Source organism: Diadema antillarum, unplaced genomic scaffold (assembly GCF_040938485.1).
Source record: "Diadema antillarum isolate AM-2024a unplaced genomic scaffold, OU_Dant_1.0 seq00001249_RagTag, whole genome shotgun sequence".
NCBI classification, from domain to species: Eukaryota; Metazoa; Echinodermata; class Echinoidea; order Diadematoida; family Diadematidae; genus Diadema; species Diadema antillarum.
Genome location: NW_027272035.1, coordinates 885,932 through 908,716, shown reverse-complemented (window position 1 = coordinate 908,716; position 22,785 = coordinate 885,932). Strand labels below are relative to the sequence as shown.

The 22,785-nt window shown below is 36.4% G+C and overlaps 1 protein-coding gene across 1 annotated transcript; it reads right to left on the bottom strand.

Annotated features, from left to right (window-relative positions):
* Positions 1-180: 180 nt before the first annotated feature.
* Positions 181-18,877, bottom strand: LOC139745282 (apicoplast pyruvate carrier 1-like). Its single transcript, XM_071655683.1, has 11 exons — positions 18,790-18,877; positions 17,139-17,206; positions 11,214-11,335; positions 10,171-10,297; positions 7,483-7,631; positions 6,451-6,571; positions 5,328-5,630; positions 4,843-4,965; positions 1,590-1,744; positions 778-932; positions 181-236 (listed from the first exon to the last, which is right to left on the bottom strand). The coding sequence occupies exons 1-11, from the start codon at positions 18,875-18,877 to the stop codon at positions 181-183; spliced, it is 1,467 nt and encodes a 488-aa protein (XP_071511784.1).
* Positions 18,878-22,785: the final 3,908 nt, after the last annotated feature.

The window sequence follows — 22,785 nt, the reverse complement described above, 5'->3', positions numbered from 1 at the left end:
TCCAATAATTTTGTATAATTTAGAGAGATGAACCAGGTGCTATTGACAAACGTTTTGCATTTCAACCAAATCAATCTTTATCCTCAACATCATGTAGAGGGAGACAATCCTGCACACGACTTGAGTAACATCCTGTGTATGTCTTTCTTCCAGTGTGATAGGCTGAAGAAATCTGACCGTCTAGATGGCATTTCCCTCTCTGTTGGTCATTCGAAAGAAGATGGTCAAGATAACACCTGGATAAAACAACAACACACCAAACAAAAGTAGAACACACAGATACAAATAAATGTGACTAGAATTGTTAACTAAAGTGATATATTGCGCTTAGAAACATCAGTATTAAGCGCTATATAAATGTTATTCATTATCATTATTATTATCATAATATTGCTGAACTCCCAAAATTTCAATCTCAGAAAATTTTGTAATTTGTCCCCTCTTTTTCAGATACATTCTTTCTTCAGGTCACCTACAGGTAAAGATATGCACTTCAATTACTTTCGCTGACAGGTATTGCTGTATTCAGTGAAATAAAAAAAAAATGGGCACTTGAAAATACTAAAGCCAGAATTCAAATGTTTGCAACTTTTTTTTAGAATACTTCTCTTTTTATTCAATACACGCAGGATCAAGGAATTGACTTACAAAAGCTAATGGCCCTGTGCTCACAGCTCAAAGCAATCACAACAGAGAATGAAATAAAAGAAATAAGACATTTAAGAGACTTAATCTTGATAGATTCAAGCGACGTAAAGAAGAACAGGAAATTCTTACTAATGAAAGAAAATGCAGCCACAATGAGAAACATGCCCAACCAGCTGATGTGATCATGAAGAACAGAGGCAAGAGAAGCCCCTATGAGGGTGGATAGTGCCATGGCAGTGAAGACAAGTCCGTAGTTCAGCCCAAAGCTTGTGACTCCAAAGGCCCTGTGAACAAATACAAGAACATGCAGACATGGTAGCCAACATCATAAATCTAATACTACACGTAGAAAGATGTACAAACAAAAGGGAAAAAATACACGCTTTATACCACAAAAGAGTCCTTTTTGTGATCCTGTCTGATCTGTCCAACTGATGAAACACTGGAGTTTACTGTAATACTAACAGGCTAAACATATCTATGTATGTGTGTAGATATATGTGTATAATTATGTGTGCAAGTGTGTATGTACAATTGTGTACTATATATGTATCTCCAAACTTAAAGATGTCATCATTTTAACCCTTTATGTTAGGGACCCTGTTCAGCCTGTAAAGTCTATGCTAAGTAGAAAGACATGAATAGAGATGGGTGAAAGCCTATAGGAATATGAAGCACTTGCTCTAAACAGTATAAAGTTTATTACATGGGTATTTCAAAACAAAAGAACATGTTGAAAGAAAGGTCAACCGAATAGGGTTTGTAGCAAGGGTTATTAGACAAATGTGTTAACTAGCACTGCATATAGTGTAAAGTTCACATACCTGACATATCAAAAGTCTGGCAATTAAAGAACATACATTTAGCATTCTATCATAGTTACACTTATGGTTTCAGCGCCAGCTCACTGTCACTGTTATTAAACATTGATGATTGCTAACCTGGCGGTTACTGTTGGGAAGAGAGCGAAATTTCCACTGAATACGAAGAAAATGGCACAGACCCAGATGAAGAACATGACCCGACCTACATACTGGGTGGCAATTAATGTGGTGAAGAGTGCAGCAGTAGTTCCAGATAGCACCATCATTATCACCTGCACAGGGCAAAATAAAATCACTTCATGGTCAGTTTCTCCATGGTTTTAATGCACAATGATCATTTCTGTGTGAAGTGATCATTTCTGTACAATGGGTTGGTCAAGACATCACCTATAGCTACAGGGTTTGTCAGGTGGGGATCTATTACACTTTAAATTTCTTTTTACTCTATCAAGTGATGCCTATACATAACATCACCAGTTGGTATACTGCTGAAAACATATTGCTGTTTGGATGAAACAACCTCATATCTCAAAAATGTCATATTGAGATGAGGGAAAAAACATGGCAGCCAGTTTTAGAGCACTATAACAATTAGAATCACCTTTCCTTTAAGGCATTGTTTACCATTTGCAGGTGAAACAAACTCCAAGCTCTAGTACTTCAAAACATTTTTGAAATGTGAGTTAGGGATAGAAACAATCAGTACCAAAAAGTTACTCAGTATAATCAATGTTAAGTATTGTAAAATATACAAAATGTGAACAACAGTAACGATAAAATTGTTTCTAGACTAAACTGTCTACCAGTTATGGCTTAGTCAGAAAAATAGTGATATCTCCATGTATATTTTAGGCTTTATGGCAAAATCGTTATATGGTAGGATGCTTTGTGATGCAACTGACCTAACATATGCATCAAATGTGATAACTCAGACACTTTTTAAATCTCTGCTCCCAAATGTAAACAATATCTTTAACATGCTACGGTAGCATTATTTTTGGGGGTAAGACAGCTAGGATTCAGACTCTGACAACTGGTTTAAAAAAGTGATTTTCATCACAGTTTGAGATACAAGGTTTTATCACCATAGCGATGATATGATTTAATGCTGGTATACACCTTGCATCAAGCCACCAGTTGGTGGCAAAGTGATTCTCATTCTCCTGAACAAGTTCTGATAATTTCACTGTAGGCATTCTAAGTATTCTACACAAATCAGGCAAAGATGCTGTCCCCTTGGCACAATGTAACTAAAAATAACATTCAACATTTCAGAGTTTTTATGTGGAAAAATTGATTTGAGGTATCAGTACCTGAATCCCATTCTGACTGCAGGGAATAAAATAAATTCAAACAAGAAAGGAAGTCAGGTCTAGGTAGCATCTGTATCACCCCTAAATGTAATATCAACGCTAAATGTAATATCGACCCTAAATGTAATACATCTTAATCCTAAATGTAATACACCTTAATCCTAAATGTAATAACAACCCTAAATGTAATACATTTTAACGCTAAATGTAATAATCGAGTCAACCCTGAATGTAATACATTTTAACCCTAAATGTAATAAACAGAGACAACCCTAAATGTAATACGTGTCAACCCTAAATGTAATAACAGCCCTAAATGTAATACATGTCAACCCTAAATGTAATACTTTTTAACCCTAAATGTAATATCGACCCTAAATGTAATAAATCTTAACCCTAAATGTAATATCGACCCTAAATGTAATACACCTTAACCCTAAATGTAATAACAACCCTAAATGTAATACATTTCAACCCTAAATGTAATATCGACTCTAAATGTAATACATCTTAACGCTAAATGTAATAACAATCCTAAATGTAATTCATGTCAACCCTATTAAATGTAATACATTTCAACGCTAAATGTAATTACGACCCTAAATTTAATACACCTCATTATAGAGAGTGTAAACAATACAGAATATCGGGCAAAAGGTCAGGGGGTAGGGGCCATGATGAAACTTTGTAAAGCAGTCAAGAGCAGCAATAATTGCTTGGATTTGTTTTTGTTATTTACCCAGGTAAAAATCACACAGTCTTATTAATTCCTTTGTTTGCTGCAAAGTTAATTACGTCCATGTGACATAGTCTTTAAATCTATTACCGTTTTCATACAATCACACAAACATTTTGTATTCCAATGTTCATTCAGTTTTCATGATTGTTTACAGTTTTGTTGAAAAAAAAAATGGGCAAAAATTCTTTGCAAGGAAATTCTGAATATGAATAATATTGCAAGAAAAAAAAACACATACGCCTATATGAAACGAGAATAAGAGAATTAGAAATTAGAAAGATTTAGAAAGATTTCGCTAAATTTTTATGAACCATCATTATCTATATAGTGCTTCAATGACGAAATATCTGTCACACATTGACATGCCAGCAAATCAGTGTCCGAAATATTAGCCTAATGACATTGTTCACTACTCCTGGCAATCACTACAACTAAGTGACACAAAACTGGGGCAATTTGTCGTGGGGAGGGTACACGAAATATTTTTTTGTTTGTTTTTTCTTGCAATATTATTCTTATTCAGAATTTTCTTGCAAAGAATTTTGGCCCATTTTTTTTCCAACAAAACTGTAAACAATCATGAACACTGAATGAAGATTGGAATACAAAATGTTTGTGTGATCGTATAATAAAAGTAATAGATTTTTAAAGACTATGTCACATGGACCTGATTAACTTTGCAGGAATGAAAGGAATCAATAAGACTGTGTGATTTTCACCTGGGTAAACGACAAAAACAGATCTAAGCAATTATTGCTGCTCTTGACTGCTATAGAAAGTTGCGTCATATCCCCTACCCCCTGACCTTTTGCCCGATATTTTGCGTTGGTTACACTCTCTATAAAGAGGTGTATTAAATTTAAGGTCGTAATTACATTGAGCATTAAAATGTGTTACATTTGATAGGGTTGACATGAATTACACTTAGGATTTTTATAACATTTAGCGTTAAAATGTATTACATTTAGGGTTGTTATTACATTTAGTGTTAAGATGTACTACATTTAGGGTTGTTATTACATTCAGGGTTAAGGTTTATTACATTTAGGGTTGATATTACATTTAGCGTTAAGATGTATTACATTTAGGGTCGATATTACATTTAGGGTTGTTATTACATTTAGGGTTAAGGTGTATTACATTTAGGGTTATTCAAGGTGTATTACATTTAGGGTTAAGTGGTATTACATTTAGGGTCGATGTTACATTTAGGGTTAAAAAGTATTACATTTAGGGTTATTAAAGGTGTATTACATTTAGGGTCGATATTACATTTAGCGTTGATATTACATGTAGGGGTGATACAGCATCAACTCACCCTGTAAGAAAACTTGTCAGCAAGAGATCCCCAGAACACACGACCAAGACCGTTGAAGACGGCGGAAAAAGACCCAACGATGGCAAGGAAGTGGTCATCATTAATGAATGTCTGACCATAGGCCTATGAGAGAGACAGATCCAAAGAGTTCACATATTAGGCCATATTAGGCTACAGCCATTTTGTTTCAGCATGGGAAGTAAGCAGTATTTTATTGAAATGATGAAGGGAATTGATGCATTCCTCATAAGTTCTGTCTTTATTGGAAGAATACATCACTTTTTTCCCTCCAGAATGTTTGAGGATTCTGCCATCACCATTGACAGTAAAGGGCATTTTAGCCCATTGCAATGCATAATTGAGACATATGTTACAATCCTGCTGTGCCAGTGTTGCCATGGCAAACTGACTTAAATTTGGCTTTAAGAAATGTCACAACATAGATAGGACCACACACACATTTGAAACCATCCCAACATATATACCTTATAGAGAGTAGATATCAAAGTGATGCCTTGACCATTAGCCAGATAGGTCAGCCAAAGTAGCCAAAATTCCTTGGTCTTGACCATCATCTTTGGGGTCAGGTCTAGTCCAGATACCCTCGTGTCCTCCTCAACTTTGACTGGTTTTGGAGTCCCAAAGGCAAGGGTCTTACTGGGGGAGAGTTTCCCCTGACTGCCTTTGTCACTTGTTCCCTCTCCTGTACTCTCCACTGCTCCGGAAGAGGGTTTGGGCGTGGCCTCAGACTCCAACAAGCTGCTCTCATCAGTGAAGGATCCATTAGCCTGGTAGTGAAAGGGAGAATTAAGATGCAAAGGAAGCAGGGTAGAGACCAGTGGAATAATCATCATACACTGCACTCTTGACATAAAATATCTATCTGTTGGTCAAGATGTAAGTTTTAAATTTCCAGTTATCATTTATTATTTGACCATTATAATATGATGGTCAAATAATATATTATTCATATTACTATATCATATGTTATTATTTACATAATGTTAGTACACAGATCATGTCAGTTCAGGCCTATGTTCGCATACAAAATTTTTGTTTGCATAAATTTTAATACATGGCTTGTTTGAAGCATTCTGGGGGCTAAGTTATCTTTTGTTCAAGTGTTCTCAAAGACCATATTGTATGGGGGGGGGGGGGTTGTAATGTACATTGGAAACAGAAGATATCCTGACATCCAGGAAACATACTTTTTAACCGTGGAAATGCCCATCTACCCATAGAGTATGAATATTGTAAGTGTAAACTTTGATTTGAATCATTTCACCCCAGGGCCTGTTTCTCCCTTGTACCCTCAATTTCAGTTCATTTCAAAACTTTTCATTTGTTTTCTATTCATGCAAAATCTGGGGAAAAAAGAACAGGAATCAACCTTTAACCAGATATTATGCTTTTCCATTTCTATGTGTGTGTGTGTGTGTGTGTGTGTGTGTGTGTGTGTGTGTGTTTCATTTTACCTATTTTCTCAGAAAATATTTCATCATACACACATGTACTGCAAAATAAGAGATAATATGATTTTTGGCAGCCTCGATCAGAACATTCCAAGAGATTAGACAAAAGATTAGACAAAGTAAGAGGTACACTAACCCATCCTTGAGGGGGATTAGTGATGAGAAGAGATCCGATGAGTTGAATGGCTAGAAATATTCCTCCTTGCAGTATGAAGGACAATGGAACCTTGTCCAGAATAGAAGCCTGGCCATAGTATCTGTCACAGGTAACAACAACAAAAAATGAGAAAATATGTATTCAATGAATCTAATACATTACACAGGCTACCTCAAAACCAGAAATGTTTGCGGCACGAAATTTGGAGCCGACCTTTTTTTCGTCATGCTGTTAAATTTTTGCGGAGTGCCACTGGCATCCAATACATCATAGTGTAGATAAGAACTTTTGCATGCAGTTTAATTTTGCGAATCTTCTGGTTTTAAAGTAGTCCAGCATCATCTGTAATATGACCTATACAGAGCTCATTGACAGAAATCATTCCCCTTGACTTCAATTGTTGCAGACATATGGTATGGGTTAATTAATACTTCCCTGCCTTATCTGAAGAAAGTAAGTCAAGATCTGTTTCATTCAGTCTACAAGGATAATGAAGGTGAACATGGAATTTTACTTTATACTTTGTCTATATTGTACAACTATCATAATACATGTATCATACATGTAGCTTTCTGCTGTGTTGACACTTGACAGCACTTGACAGCTTTCTGCTGTGTTGACACTTGACAGCACACTAATTGAACCAAAGCTGTCCTCTTCTGTATAGATTTGTAACTTTTGATGAACTGTCTCATAGTATTTCTCAAACTTCACTGGTGCATATTCAATTTCTAATGGACTGAATTCATATATTGTTGTGGAGTCATTCTTCTTCAACTATTTGCTTTTACAGAAGAACTCTAAATAATAAGAGATGTTAGAGTTTACCACTGGTATGTAGATAACCTATATACAGTATACAGATCTGCGAATTTACTATTGCTGTTATGTATTGTTACCCTATACAACTATTCACAGGCATTTGACCCCTGTGAGTGGTAAGTTAATGCGGTGCAAGATGTATTTGTACTAGCTGATGAGACCTCAACCAGTATATTATATGCAACTCACCTATCAGTAGGTTCTGTGGGATCGGTAATATTTGCCTTCAGGTTGTGTGGATTGAGGAACGCAGTTTGGACGATGTTAAAAATGAAGGCCCCGCCCCCAAAGCCTGCCACCACCAGTCCGCTGACAAGACCTTTTCTGTGTGGCAGCCACTGGAACAAAACATGGATATGATGATAATCAATCAATCATCATGTGATCACTGTGGTATGTTTGGGTCATTTTTAGATAGAAAAGTAAGTGAGAAAAAAAAATGTTATGACACAGATATCAAATATTCAAATGTATACACTTTGTAAATTTTCTGCCAGTATTAGGAGTCTGCTATCCATCAAAAGTCCTGGCAGAAATACCTGGTTGTACTATTGGCAAAGTACCACCACACCATTATCTCCTCCTATATTATTATGTATCAGTGAGGTGTAAAAAGAATTTTCATATCAGTTCAAGACAGTACATAACTCTACATAATTTTCATTAAAATAATTCTACTAATATAATTGCAATATTCATTCTAATCACATTTCTATAACCATGATGCCTCTGTAATGGAAATAGTTCAAACTGAGAGTCAAGTTTAAAGGGATGGTATAGTTTTTGTTGAGATTGGATTCAGAATTTTAATTCTTGTGAAATGATTAGAAACCACTTATATATGAAATACATTTGTATTAAAGAACATACAAATCTACAAGGAATTAATTTTGTTTTTCATGAAAATCGTTTTAAAAATGGCTGTGATATCCAAAAAGAAAGAAGTCCTAATAACATGAATAAAGGAGAGGACCTACCTTTTATTAGAAAAACTTTGCTCTGCTTTGTTTTTGTTTATCTCAGCCATTTAAAAAACAAATTTCAGCACATAATCATTCAAGTTCTCTCAGAATTGTATGCTCTTTATCATTTCATATTAAAGTGACTTCTAATTATCTCACAAACCTGATTCCCCATCTCAACCAAGACTACAGGCCTACAAGCCCTTTAAGTGGACTAAAGGATTAAAGGAGGGGGAGGGGAACACCTCAATCATGTATACAGCTGTAAGAGTCACTTCAGACGCTTGGGCAAAACACTGATCTCCATATAATTGTAGACCATCCCTTCCATAAGTCTACATTTTACTGCACTAAAGCAAAGGAAAACAATCATTTATGAATTTTGAGTTATGCTGTAGTCTAACAAAATAAAAGATATATAACAATTTTATTCATCTTTAATCATGTTATTCACATCGTAACCCTGTACACAACTATTACCCTAGCCTCCATACAGCTAGTCAAGTGTTCTTGTCTACAAAAATGTTTTGCTGGTTGTTGAAAAAGAAGACTCTTTTTTGTGATCCTATCAACATGGTTCTTTAAAGAAGGTTATACTGGCAAAACACATTTTCATACCCGAATACATTGTTTAATTGCCATAAAGATACAGAAAGAATGGGTGTATAGAAGTTGTGAATTGACATACCAAGACTGGAGTACAGTGGGAGCGTATTCTGCAAATTATCCTGTTCTATTGAAAATTGCGACAAGCAAGGTGCAGCCATTGTCACATTGTGTGTTATCGTCCCACACATTCTCATATATTCACTCAATCATGACAAATTGTTCTATCACCCCCTTGTCATTTTGAAATTTGCTGGTGGAAAGCACTGGCTCTCACACATTTTATGTGGAATTTTCCCACTGTATTAAACCTTGTTTATTTGCATATTATAGTACTGCATTATTACATCTAAAATATGAAACAGCTCAACAGAGTACAATATGACACTTTTCTTTTCATTCTCTCTTCTCTCTACAGTCCTTTTTAGGACTTCCCACATATATTGTACTGCAAACCTACCCATAGGGTATGTTTTGCTGTATACTAAGTAGTTGTTTTTTTTTGTAACCCTATAAGGTTTTTTTTTTTCTGTTTACTGTTGTGTTGATTCCACTCAAGATATGCAAGCAATCCTGAATTTATGAGGCAGTTGCTATGGAAACAATCTACTTTGAAATGAATTGCAGCCAGGAGCACCCAGTCATGCCAGTCTTGAATATATAAGCACCCCCCCCCCCCCCCCACACACACACACAGAGTGCATGTTTGGGGGTGGGTGGGAGGCTGAGGGCTGGATGGAGTGGGTCAAGGGTACCCTCCCTCCCCCTTAAACAGGAAGAATTTAAGAATGGAACCTTGATTTGGCTTTATCATTGCTTGTGTGTGTGTGTGTGTGTGTGTGTGTGTGTGTGTGTGTGTGTGACCAAATTAGGGGGAGGGGGCAGCAGCACCCCCCCCCCTCCATGGTTCCACAGTCCCTTTACCTGCATGTGATTACTGTGATATCAATCAATTAAACTTTTAATTACTGCTTTCAATGTCACCCTAAACCTGTTCAATAATTATCATATCAAGGATTACGTGTGGGGGGAATGCACCCTACAAGCACTGCTTTTTGGCATTCCTCCCCATTTCCAGCATTTCCATATACTTGAAATATTCTGTAAACCTATCCTTTATCATGTACTGTGATGGAATTTATGTATCTAATTTCTGTACAATATCTACGTTTCTGTTAGAAATGGAAAAATGCCAGAATGCCAGAATGAATGAATGAATGAATGAATGAATGAATGAATGAATGAATGAATGAATGAATGAATGAATGAATGAATGAAGGGAGAAGAAGTGAGGTTCAGAGATACTCACTCTTATGCAGCAGACAATGGGAGGCACATAGGCAATGCCAATGCCCAGCCCAAAGATGAGGCCATAGGTCAGCAGAAGAAGGAAGAAAGAAACCCTGATGGCGACTGCAGACAGCATCATACCAGCGCTGTGAGCAAATCATGCATTAATAGATAAAGCCAATGTTTACTATTGGGAGCAGTGATTTCAAAATGTCAGAGTTACCACATTTGATGCATATGTGTGAGTTGTATCACAAAACATCCATATGTTATTTTCTTTTTTACAATACGGCCTAAACTATAAGGAGATATCATGATTATTTTTCTCAATAAGCCATAACTGTGGACGGTTTATTCTATAAAAAAATCTAACAAAACATTATTCTTCATATTTAGCAATACTTAACATTGATTATACTGATTAACATTTTTACATTGATTGTTTCTATCCCTAACTCACATTTTAGAACTATTTTGAAGAAAACTAATGCTGGATTTTTATTCATATGCAAATGGTGAATAATGCCTTTAACTCATCTCAATCCCATCACTATTACACACATGTAAGATGGCTTACCATTTAGGTGCAAGTAGCTCTATCCTTGCAATATATTGTGAAAGCAAGTCAAGAGCTTTTTTTTAAATTTATTCAGCTACAGTTTCTTCCAAGACATCATGCCATAAAATGTTGAATGCTAGGTCGATCAGAACAATCTGCGTAAAGATCCAACATTTTTCCACTCATGTCATAAAAAGCAGTCCCCTTTTATGTATATGAACGAATATTCTCATTCACAGTAAACGGCCAAACATACTAATCACTTGGAAATTTCCAGTGGGATTCTGTGGTTTTCGTGACTTCATGGGGTCGATCAAAGCTTGCTTTCATCTCGAATTACCTTCAATTAAAAATGTTAGCCAATAGCAGATATGGCAGTGCCTCTGTTCATATTTGCATTACCAATACACTCAAGAAACTTTTGATAGAAAGGCACGTGTCATTAATTTTGATGATGAAAGTGTTTATGCCATAAATAATTAAAGAAGTTTTCATGACGTCACCTGACCAAGAAGCATCCGATCATGGTGGTGAATCTAGGACCAAGTCTTGACTCGATGAAGCCACCAACAGACATGGATATACCTTGGCCAAAAACCATCACGCCAAAGATGAATGATGTTTCCTAGGGAAGGGGAGGGGGGAATGTACCACACAAATCACGCTGCCAGCCATATGTAAATGTAGATTTAGTGAACGCAGCTATATTAGTAGAACACATCAGTGAAAGTTTCACAAAAATCGGACAATCGATTGAAAAGTTATGAAATTTAAAAGTTTCAGTGCTGTCATCTCTGGATAAGAAGACTACTACACTCCATGAAGACGTCATGGACAACAATATAAAGATAATGTGAGGAGAATCAAAAAGAAAATAATTTTTCATTAAAAGTACACATTCCATCGACTTATTATTGACATAGTTTTATTTCAAATGCATGTAGCATCAACAATCATAAAAGAAGATAACAAAACAGCACATAATATGTACTTGCACCCTAACCCTAACTCACCGTTGCACCGATGCATTTTGTAGCTACCCTATTCGGTTACACAATTTGATATGTATTAACCCTAACTAGGCCGGGGTATTTAGGTAGTTGATAGAGCCGGGGGGGGGGGGGGGCTCCCAGGGCCCCCCCCCCTCCAGATCTCGGCTGTCGACCGCGCGATCGCGACGAAAATTGGCACACACATTGCCTATGATGTAATCTAAAATACCATGAAGTTAATTTTTCAAAAAAATTATCATTTATGCTAAATTATGCTAATTTATGCATAATGATGCATGAAATCAGACTATTTTGTATAAATCACTAAATAAAGCTCAAAATAGGCACATTTTTGTGTAGATATTCTTTTTAGTGTCCTTAGCAAATGTAATACAAAAAATTGTGATATCAGAAAAAAATCTTAAGTATTTTATTGTTTTTTGAATTTCTTTTGTATTTCATTGTTTTTTCGACTTTATGTTTTTCATTGTTTTTTCGATGAAATTTGTCCGCGACATCGCTCCGAACAAGAAAATATGTTATTCATTGATTTGAATCAATAAAACACCAAAATAATCATGCTCTTATGAAATTTGCCTGTAAGCACAGTTTGCATTGAAATTCTACACGAATTCACGTTTTTGAGCAATTTTTGGTCTGACATGCATGTACATATCTATGCGTAAATTCGGAATCGCGTGCCCGGGTGTCGCAAATTTGGTGTCAAAAGATGCGGGAGACTCGAAAGAAAAAAGTCACGAAACGTCGCGGTGATAGCTTTTTGCGATTGCGATACATCGCGCAGAACGTCGGGGGGGGGGGGGGGGGGCCTCGGAGCCCCCCCCCCCCGGCCTAGTTAGGGTTAAATGATTTGTAAAGAAGAATAAGCCATATGCTTTTCCTGAGGCCGCCATCAAACTCAAGCTTCAGCTTAAGATGACAGTCTCCTGCACTTTGTATGTATTAATTCCATTGAATAATCAATGATTTTTCAATTTTTGTATGACTATAATTCACCTGTACGATATTTATTATTGGTACATTCTGATTATATTTATATTCATTTTGTGTTGGATATAATGTGCATAGCATCGGGAAATTGTTTTGTTATGTTGTACATACTTTGTGAAAATGCAGAAGTAAATCAAATCAAATCAAATCAAATCAATTCAAATCAAATCATATCAATCAAAGAAAATATTACTCCCTTTGAAAGAGATAAGGCAAGTTCTCTCTCATTATGCTAGGAAGTGAAATATGTTGAATTTCTTTATTATTTTCTCATATACTGTTCTCCATAATGCAGTCATGTAATGTATAGTACTCTCCCTATATCAAGCGACGACGGTACCGAGTCTTTAAAAATTCATAACTTTTCAATTGTGACCCTGCCTCACAAAACAAAAACACAAACAAACAAAAAATCTCCAGACATGGATTTTAGTTGTGGGCAGATTCTGGGAGAGTAGACTCTTAGCTTTAAAATGATGTATAGCTGTTTATCTCAACACAAACGGATTTTCGTAACCTATCTAAATAATTGTAAGAAAGCAGACACTGAAAAAAAAAGGTGCACTGGCACACTGAGAAAAGAGGCTCCAGAATAAAGGGTCTATTCAAGCTCTTAATCTTACCAAGCCGTGCTCTGTGCAATAAATGGGACCCCACCCTCCCCCCCCCCCCCAAAAAAAAAAGGATGGCAAAACTCCAGAGCAACAACTATAAAAGGATTATCAGATTAGGCTGCAATTAAGCATTATAAACACATAATATCCATGACTACTCCCAACTTTCAAAGCAGTAGCGCTATTTTGTCAAAAGTTATTAGATTTGAAAGTGAAGAGTGTGTAAGAGTTTTTTTTTAAGAAATGAAAAGAGGCCTCTAAGAGATAACTATCAATCACACTATTCTACCAGAAAGTATTGTAGATAAACTGCTAAAAACACAATTTCCCACTACTTGGTCTATAATCTAAGACTTTAGAATTATGTAACAGAAGAATAGCTCTTTAAGAAAATATGAAAAACTTCCAAGATTGACTGGGTTGACCCGTTTCACCTATTTTAGTCCTCTCGTACAAAATCAAGGCGTGCGACTTTTTGTTGGTTTTGTGACGCTTGGTCTCAATATGATATTGATTGTCTGATTTTCCTCATACTTTCACTAATATATTCTACTAATATTGCTGCTTTCACTCAATCCAAACTTATATTTTGGCTTTAGTTTCCTTTAAATTCCCCATGTTTAGGAAATCAAGTTAGAAATAAGCAGACAGAAATACACCTTCCTTTCAACACCACTAACAGACATAAAACATGACATACATGTATGTGCCATGAATGTATTTGATGAATGGTTGAATAGTTTGCCAATGAATCACTTCACAACTATACAACATTGCGCACTTCACAAATTATTTTCTTTCCGACTTTTTTGTTTAATGGAAAAACTTAACAATTAACAAACATATTTTTATCTACTTAAAATCCACCTATCTGCAGTAGGTCGTAAAAAGAAGTCCACAGAAAATAATATAATGCATGTAAACCATTCAAATTTATGGACATAACTTCTTTGGTGACCAGGAATAAGGGTTATCCATTTCAAATATTCTTATAGGCTATAAGAACAGGTGAAATGATTATCCCTTTTTTCCTGGCCATCGAAGAAGAAATATCTATAAATTTGAATTGTTTTAATACATGAATCATATTATTTTCTTTCGGAAATACTTGGCAATATTCTCGAATCTGGTTTGCAGACATTATACACTATAGTTGCTATATGCATCAGGCAACAACTGAGACATGCTTTATTTTTTTTCTCTCTCTCTCTTTTAACCTGGAACAACCTATTATATGCTACAAAGGTATCACAGACTCAATAACAATGATTGAATGATGATGTCAGGAGCAGAATCTTGGGTTGGAAGGCTTTTTTTCTTTGGTGGGTGTATCCCATTAGCTATTTGAAGAAAGATAGTAGAATTATCATTTTGAAATATATGACACATATTTAGATCTTCTTTCGGCCACATAAGTGACCATTGAGGGTTTCATAGATCAACACAAGTCAACATGCATATCATTGCATTGTATAGCCCCTTTAAGCAAGCACTATAAGCAGCAGACTTGTTTACATTGCATGACTGGAATGGTATACAATTGGCTTCACAATGCTGAATAAACAATTCACATACTCAATATGACAGACACCCTGCACATCAGAGTGCATAATATTACAATGGAGCACGGTAACGGTTGATAATAGAAATTTGCTGAACACAATGTAATACTTGCCTTACAGGAGATATAGTGGATTTATTAATTACACTGTCATATTAAGAAGAAGTGTGCCACATTTTGACGAGGTCAGTGTAGCTATATTGGTGAAATATTTTACAAGGCTGCGTGTGCATGTTATAGCTCAAGGCACCTATAGGGGAGAGTATAATAAGTGCTTCTTCTAAAGAGACTATTACATAACCTGAATGGTATTACGCACTGTACACTATATTCACAAAAAGCCCTGTCTTCATTTATGACACCGTGCTGATGTCGATTGATCATTAAGTATGACAGCAACAGAAATCCAAATCTCGTGAAAAGGTAATGAGAACAGTTCAACATGATGAATCACATTTTAGTACACATCATACAAAAATATTGCTTTAAGGGGATGAGCAGAGAATATGATATCAATGAGGTTAGCCGAGGGGCAGCTCCAAGAAATGTAGCTGTCTAATTCATGGCAAGGAACAGTACTATACCTTTATAGCTCCAATCAATATGATTGTAATCATCTCTTCACATAATTGCCAAAATAAAATTTAGCTTCAATTGAAGACAAAATGATTATTCAGATATTAAGATAATACTCTTCTCTCTAAATCCCTTAGATTGGAAATCAATCTATTAGATTGTGATTAGGGACATATCCAAAATTAGACTTGAAAATTAGATTGACTTTTGTATCTATCAGATTGAGATTTACAATCTAATTTTGGATTTGTCCCTCATCTCACTCTAAGAAATTCAGAGAGTTTGTTACAAATCCTGATACTATTTTCTGCTATATGCAATCATTAAGATATCATCTATGATTAGTTACCAGGATTTTGCATACTAGTCAGGCATAATGTGCATAGAATATCTATCTCAGTGAAAACCTCATGACCTATCTGTCATATATTACAAAAGACATTCCCATGATTTATCAGCTTGACACTGGGCTAGTCTCAAACTGCAGAATGCACATCACAATATTTTCTTTAATGTGGAAGATAAATCACAGGTGACAAAAGAGGGGAAAGTCCTTAGGTTCTATAATTTCAAGTGTTAGTCATGTATAGAAAACATCTGCTTGCTGCAGTAAACAAGGTAATTGTTGTGACCTATCTATATTTAATCACAGGTGCAGAAAACATAAGGCAAAAATAGCTCTAAAGCTCTGTAACAATCTGGCACAGAAAACAATTAAAGTGAACATCAATTAAAGGGTGTGTACAGTTCTGGTCGAGGTGAGGATTTAGCATGTAATGTTTTGTGAGAAATTCAGAAACCACTATATGGGATGTCAAAGAGCATGCAATTCTAAGGGGTATCAAAAGTTTATTTGATGAAAATCGGTTTTGAAATGGCTGAGATATCAAAAAACAAGGTGAAACAAAGAGATCCTAATAAAAGGCGTGGCCTGTCACCTTTATTATTATCACTTTTTTGTGGATATCTCAGCCATTTCAAAACCAATTTTTCATCAAATAAACGTGGAATCCTTCTTAAAATAACACGCTCTTTCATATTTCCTAAGAGGTTTCTCATTATCTCACTTAGGAATGTTCAAAACATGAATCCCAACCTCAACCAGTACTGCACAGTGCCTTTAAATAGCAATACATCTACATTTTATATATGAATATATCTCCTTGACTTATAGCACAGCATCCCTTTGTGCTAAGATTTTCCAGTATTTGATTTTTTTTAATTGCAATATATTCATCTAAAACAAATGATTTACCACCAATAATCAATAATAACCAATAATCTAATAAGAATTCTTACATGTAAAACATGTGAATATGATTTAATGCTATTCTCATTACAAAATACATGTATGTCACTACCCTGCTGCAAAGAACACAGTGTCCCACATTGTGAAACACAGTGTGAAACATAATGTTAAACAGTGTGAAATCTCTTCACACTGTTCAACTTCGAGCATTTTAACAGTGTGAATACATTGTGAATCATCAGTTCACAGTGTGAATCATTAATTCACAGTGTGAAACAGAACATTAATATGTGAATGCCCTGTGAAGAACCCCACCACAGTGTGAAATTCCATCATTTTCACATAGTCGTCTATGTGGACACAGTATAAACACACTGTGAGACACTGTGTTCTTTCCAGCACGTTAAAGCACACTCCTGACTCACCTGGTATGATAATGTGACTGGTTTGCTGTATTTACGGATGAATGATGTAACATATGGAGCCATATTCCCTACAGAGTAGTGGAATGATTATCAAATAAGAAAACGAAGAAAGATTTTGCTACTTCTGTGGAATATGAAATCGTGTTCAGATAAGGTGTCAAATCAAATGATCAGCCTTGACCTCAGTGATTTGAATTGATCAAATGAAAGTCACGTTTGCATCACATCAGAAAATAGAAATACAGTTCAGATATTCTGATAGATATATGCACACACAATATGTGATCATCCAAATAAAAAAAAAGTCAGTTTAAATGAATGTCTACTTTTCTGCATAGTTTGGAATAGTAAGCTTTAAACTTAAAGATATATAACCTATTATCATTGGACCATCCTAACTGATTCAAAAGTGATTGGTATACGAGAGATTAAGGAGTAGCAGTTTCATGGAAAAGGGGATAATAATATACGCTTAAAGATTAGGGTCACTTGAGCTTCTTATACGCACAAGTATCAATGACTGACACATTTTTCAACGCCCACATTTTGTAAAATATCAAGAGCTGGAAAATGGGCTAATTGCAAACATATCATGGAGTATTCCGAACAATGTGTGCTGAATGTCTTAGACACTACCAATTTGCAATAGCATTTTCCTTTGATTTGCCTGTACAGCAGAATTAGAGTGTTAGTCAGACCACACAACTTTGACAAATCAATTTTTATTTGAATTATACGGAGAAAGGTTCTCAGAAACAGTATAAACTAGAGGTGTATGGTGTATCTTCTGAGATGGGTTATCAGTGTGGAATACATGTTGGCATATATCTGCAAATGTCATAAATTTTCCATTACCATTTCACTGTCCTAAATAGAGAATGACGAATAAATCCCAATTATATTATACTGCTCAAACGAATTGATGTCACACAGAGCCTCATAATCATGATGTTTCTGGGTTTATTGTCTATGGATTTATTTATCTATTTGATTTATTGTGGGGTAAACTCTCATTCTACATTATAAAGTTGTAGTAAATATCCACAACACAAATTCTACAGCTCAGAGTGAACTGTAAAGCATACTGCCTGGAGTGAAGTTCAATGATTTTATGATCTTTTGCAAACCTTAAACCTGAGAGTGCATGTTTGCATGATCCTTTTATGGTATCATACATAAAACGTACACTATATACAGTACTGTGACAATGATAACAAAAACATGTACAGTCCATCATTTCCTACAGAGGACCATGAATTTCCTTTTTACAGCTTTCACCAATCTCATCTTGAATCTCTTTACCAAAATATTTTTGTACCTTGTATTTGTACATCTACCTCCTACACACTGTAAAATCATCTCACAAAAGTTCATCTACATGTGCTTCATTTGGTAAGCCATGATACACAGGAGAGATTCAGAGTACAATCTCAAAAATATAATGTTTCGCCATAAAGCGACATTTTATTGCTAATATCAACAGACCTTTAAATAGATATTGGTCGCTTACACAGCGAAGACATAATTCTTGGCATACGGCAAAGCTGGGCGAACATAATTATGACCGGCAGTCTGCAGCAGTCAGTGGCAGTAAAGGAGGGCATACAATTCTCTACATCAACGAGATGCGATCATTAGATGGTCTACTCACCATATGAGTACATCGTCCCTAGGGTTAAATGCACCAGAATGCTGCCAACAACAGCCACCCAACCTCGCCATATCCCCACTGAGGGCATCGTGCCTATAGCAAACCAGAACAGCCGTTATTCATAAGAAATCCAGTTGCTGAAGGTATCCGTTACTCGTAACATATGGTATTGATGTTCTCCCGCCGTCTTAATGGGGATATAGATGCTGCACGCTTGTTGTAGTGAGGTGATGCCGTAGACATGCGTAGAACCTTATTGGAGTACATCAGCTTCACTTGTCGCCGACGCCATACGCTGTCTCACTCAACGCATCCGTCCGCCACTCTATACTCGCCTAATTGCTACGCTTGTGACTCCACAGGTATATGACTGTGTGTGGGCGGAGGGTTCCATTCTTAAGATTAAAGGACTCTGCCCCATCATGTTAAGCTCAGATTTTATGTCATATATACAGTATTATGTATCCAACTGATGAACATGAAATTGTTTAACGTCACCTCAATGAAATGAAACGATCGATGTCCAGCCAGGTACTGATGGCAGTAACTAAAGTGTCATGAAAGACGTTATATCATTTATCTCGAGCCGTATCACACATATAACATTATGCAATCTGCCTATGTCAACTGTTTTTCTAGAGCCGATGAAAGTCGGTAAAGAAATGATAGCTGCGTTTAAGAAAAAATGGTGATGTCAATGCTTTAAGTAACTACCGACGTATTTCCCTTCTTCCAGCGTTTTCGAAAATTCTTAAGCGCATTGTCAATGACAGACTTTATACGACCACCTAACTACCAACAAGGTGGCAACGAAAAAACAAAACAAAACACAAAACAATTCGGTTTTCGAGCTAACCATCCGTGCTAACCATTCAACTGAATTGGCGTTGTTCTATGCAACCGAATTACTCAATTCATTCCATGATCAAAAGAAACTAGGACTGGGTGTTTGAGCTGTAAGGCTGCGTTCACATAGAAGTATACTATAGGGGGATTCGGGCTCGTTTTTCGAGGGCACGCGAATAGCTTGAATCGAACGATAGGATTTCCTCACACCGGTTCACATAAGAGGGCACTATTCGAAAGTACGAATACCTGCGAAAAGTATAGCAAAGTGGGAATCGAGCTTGTTCGATTTCCTTGCAGCGTATACCGTCTCTCGTTTATGAAATAATGACAATTTTGGTCTGGATTTGCCCTTTAGCAAAAATAAGCATGTAGACTGACATTCTGATGCAGTTTAGAAATTGTTAATAAGATTTGCTGCGATGTAGGAGGAAGAAATCCTCACTACATGGGATGGTGAGTTGACGGTGCGGATGATGGTGTATTCGGTGCTCGAATAGCGAATAGCGAATAGCGAATACCGAATACCGAATACTTCTATGTGAACGCAGCCTAAAGTAAAGCTTTTGACTGTGTTAACCATGAACTCCTTCTGTACAAATTTGAACGGCATGATGTAAGAGGAATGTCTATACCAATGGTGTTCACATAGAAGTCACTCACAAAATACTTAACATAGATTTAAATACCACCATCTTTCTTGCAGACACAAGCTGAAGGCCCCGTCACACTATACAGCGAATGTCCAACGAATGCCAAGCGAAAGCCCAACGAATTCGAAAATGTGAAGACAGTTAGCATGTCTGACGTTCTTTGTATTCATTAGCTATTCGTAGGGATTCGCAGAGATACGCTGGAGATTTTGGACATGTTTAAAAACAAAATCGGCTCCAGCGTATCTCTGCGAATCCCGACGAATAGCTAATGGATACAAAGAACGCCAAGCATGTTACGAACTATGTGAACATTATCTTCAAATTTTCAAATTTATTGGACATTCGTTGGGCATTCGTTGGGCATTTGCTGTAGTGTGACGGGGCCTTAGATAGACCAAGGAGGTTCGAGAGATGGAGTTACAACTGACTCAATCAGCTGTCAGTTTTCTATGGATGGACAAAAGAATTCCACAGGTGCATTTGTGCCTTTGATGTTCGATGCTTGAAGCTACCATCTATCTGAGCAATCTGAAGATTCATTTTTAACGCTAACATAATATCGGGTATATGCTGCTCGCTTATATATCAAATGCAATGAAATTTCACCTAATGATAAAGCATATAAAACAAAAGTCAATTCCGTTCGAAAATATGTGCAAAAGTGTAAATCTGAGCTGTATTTTGTGAAAGTGTTTGAAATTTCACCCTCATGGAAAGCCGGTTTTATCACTTTTCTCCTTATTTCCTCCAAATGAAACTATATGGTATTATCTTCAAGTATAGTTCTTTGTAAATGAATATGTCAGATTAGAATACAGACACGTACAGTCGAGTAAATTTGATATCTATTTCAGCAATATTTGAGCAATTTCTATTCGCGCATCCCCGTGCCTTTACCATTGTCTACCGCCCATCGTTTGTAAGAAGGGATAGCGAATAGTAATTACCATCACAAAGACATAATTCCTTGGAAAGTGGCTGGTGATTATGCAATGAGACACGAGTTAATGGTCTTCGCATCTGAGCTGCAGATCCAGTTTGACACATACTTCAAATATTTTTAAGTGGCGGCTTCGTGCATGGGATCAAAGTAGTCCATGGGCCAGGCCAGATATTGGAACCATCTGAGGTGGCAAAACCTTTTTGGTGTCATTTTGTTTGTCGGGCATAGATATGCTTATCAAGCTATGATAGCATTTCCAAATGAGTAGCTTAGTCATAGTAAATGAATTTTTAACCAATTTGGTCTCGTTGTTATATCCCTATACTTCTGAATCGAAACTAACCGCCATACAAAGAAGAGCACTGTCTTCTGTATGTTCCATAGAGCTGTAAAATGCAGCTCTATGGTATGTTCACAGGTGTTCTGTTGTAAACGCGGTGCGCTTAGTCTTTATTCAAGGCAGCGAAGGGAATATCCAAAGGTTATGATGTCCACAGCGCTTAGTCTATATTCTAGACGGCGAAGGGAATATCCAAAGCGTATGATACAGTGTATATCCTTTTATCTAAAAACAACAACAACAACAAAAGCAATTCCTAATGAATTTTACCGTATTTTTCAATCATTTATCATTTTCCGGTGAAAACGCTACGGTGGAAACGCTAATATCACGTCAATGTCGCTTTATTTCCCTCCAACAATATAAGATAATGCAAAAACAATGTACCGGTACACTACGATACATTATAATGAATGATATTGTAAATGAACAGAGTGATTTTTGTTTAAAACTGATGTATTTGTTGATAGGGTAGTATAAAAACAGTATAGATAATCCCTTTTATGAGGAACTTTAGATATAACGGTACATTGGTCTAGATAAAGAACTAAGCGCACCGCGTGACAGCTGTGGACATCATAACCCTTTGGATATTCCCTTCGCTGCCTTGAATAAAGAATAAGCGCACCGCGTTTACAACAGAACACCTGTGGACATACAGAAGGCAGTGCTCTTCTTTGTATAGCGGTTTAGTTTCGATTCAGAAGTATAGGAATATAAATACGAGACCAAATTGGTTAAAAATGCATTTATTATGACTAAGCTACTCATTTGGAAATGCTATCATAGCTTGATAAGCATATCTATGCCCGACAAACAAAATGACACCAACAAGGTTGTGCCACCTCAGATGGTACCAACAACCCATTTTTCGGGTCTTGGCCCATGGACTAAAGCGAATAAGACTGTTGTGACTCCATTCCTCGAACCTCCTTGGTCTTACTTTGATCCCGTCATCACCACCGCCACGTGATTATGTGCATCTTGATGAGTATAATATTCCGATGTTCGAACAATGGCGATTGTGTAACCGTGCTTCGTCACTGACAAAAGAACCGATTCCCTCATTTCGGTCTTTGACTGTGGTGCCTTTTCAGACTCAACTGCCTTTGAATAATATGAACACCAATGACGGGGTGGGACAAAAATCAAAATATGTCAAATTTTGTATCACAAAATGAGTAATACGAAAGTGGACACTTGTGGACACG

Bases quoted from the DNA above. Each gene is read 5' to 3' on its own strand.
- LOC139745282 (XM_071655683.1), bottom strand. From the start codon at position 18,877: ATGCCCTCAGTGGGGATATGGCGAGGTTGGGTGGCTGTTGTTGGCAGC. The intron at 17,207-18,789 runs GTGAGTAGACCA...ACTACTCTGTAG, and splicing joins AGGGACGATGTACTCATATG to GGAATATGGCTCCATATGTT. The intron at 933-1,589 runs GTTAGCAATCAT...ATTTGTTCACAG, and splicing joins TTCCCAACAGTAACCGCCAG to GGCCTTTGGAGTCACAAGCT.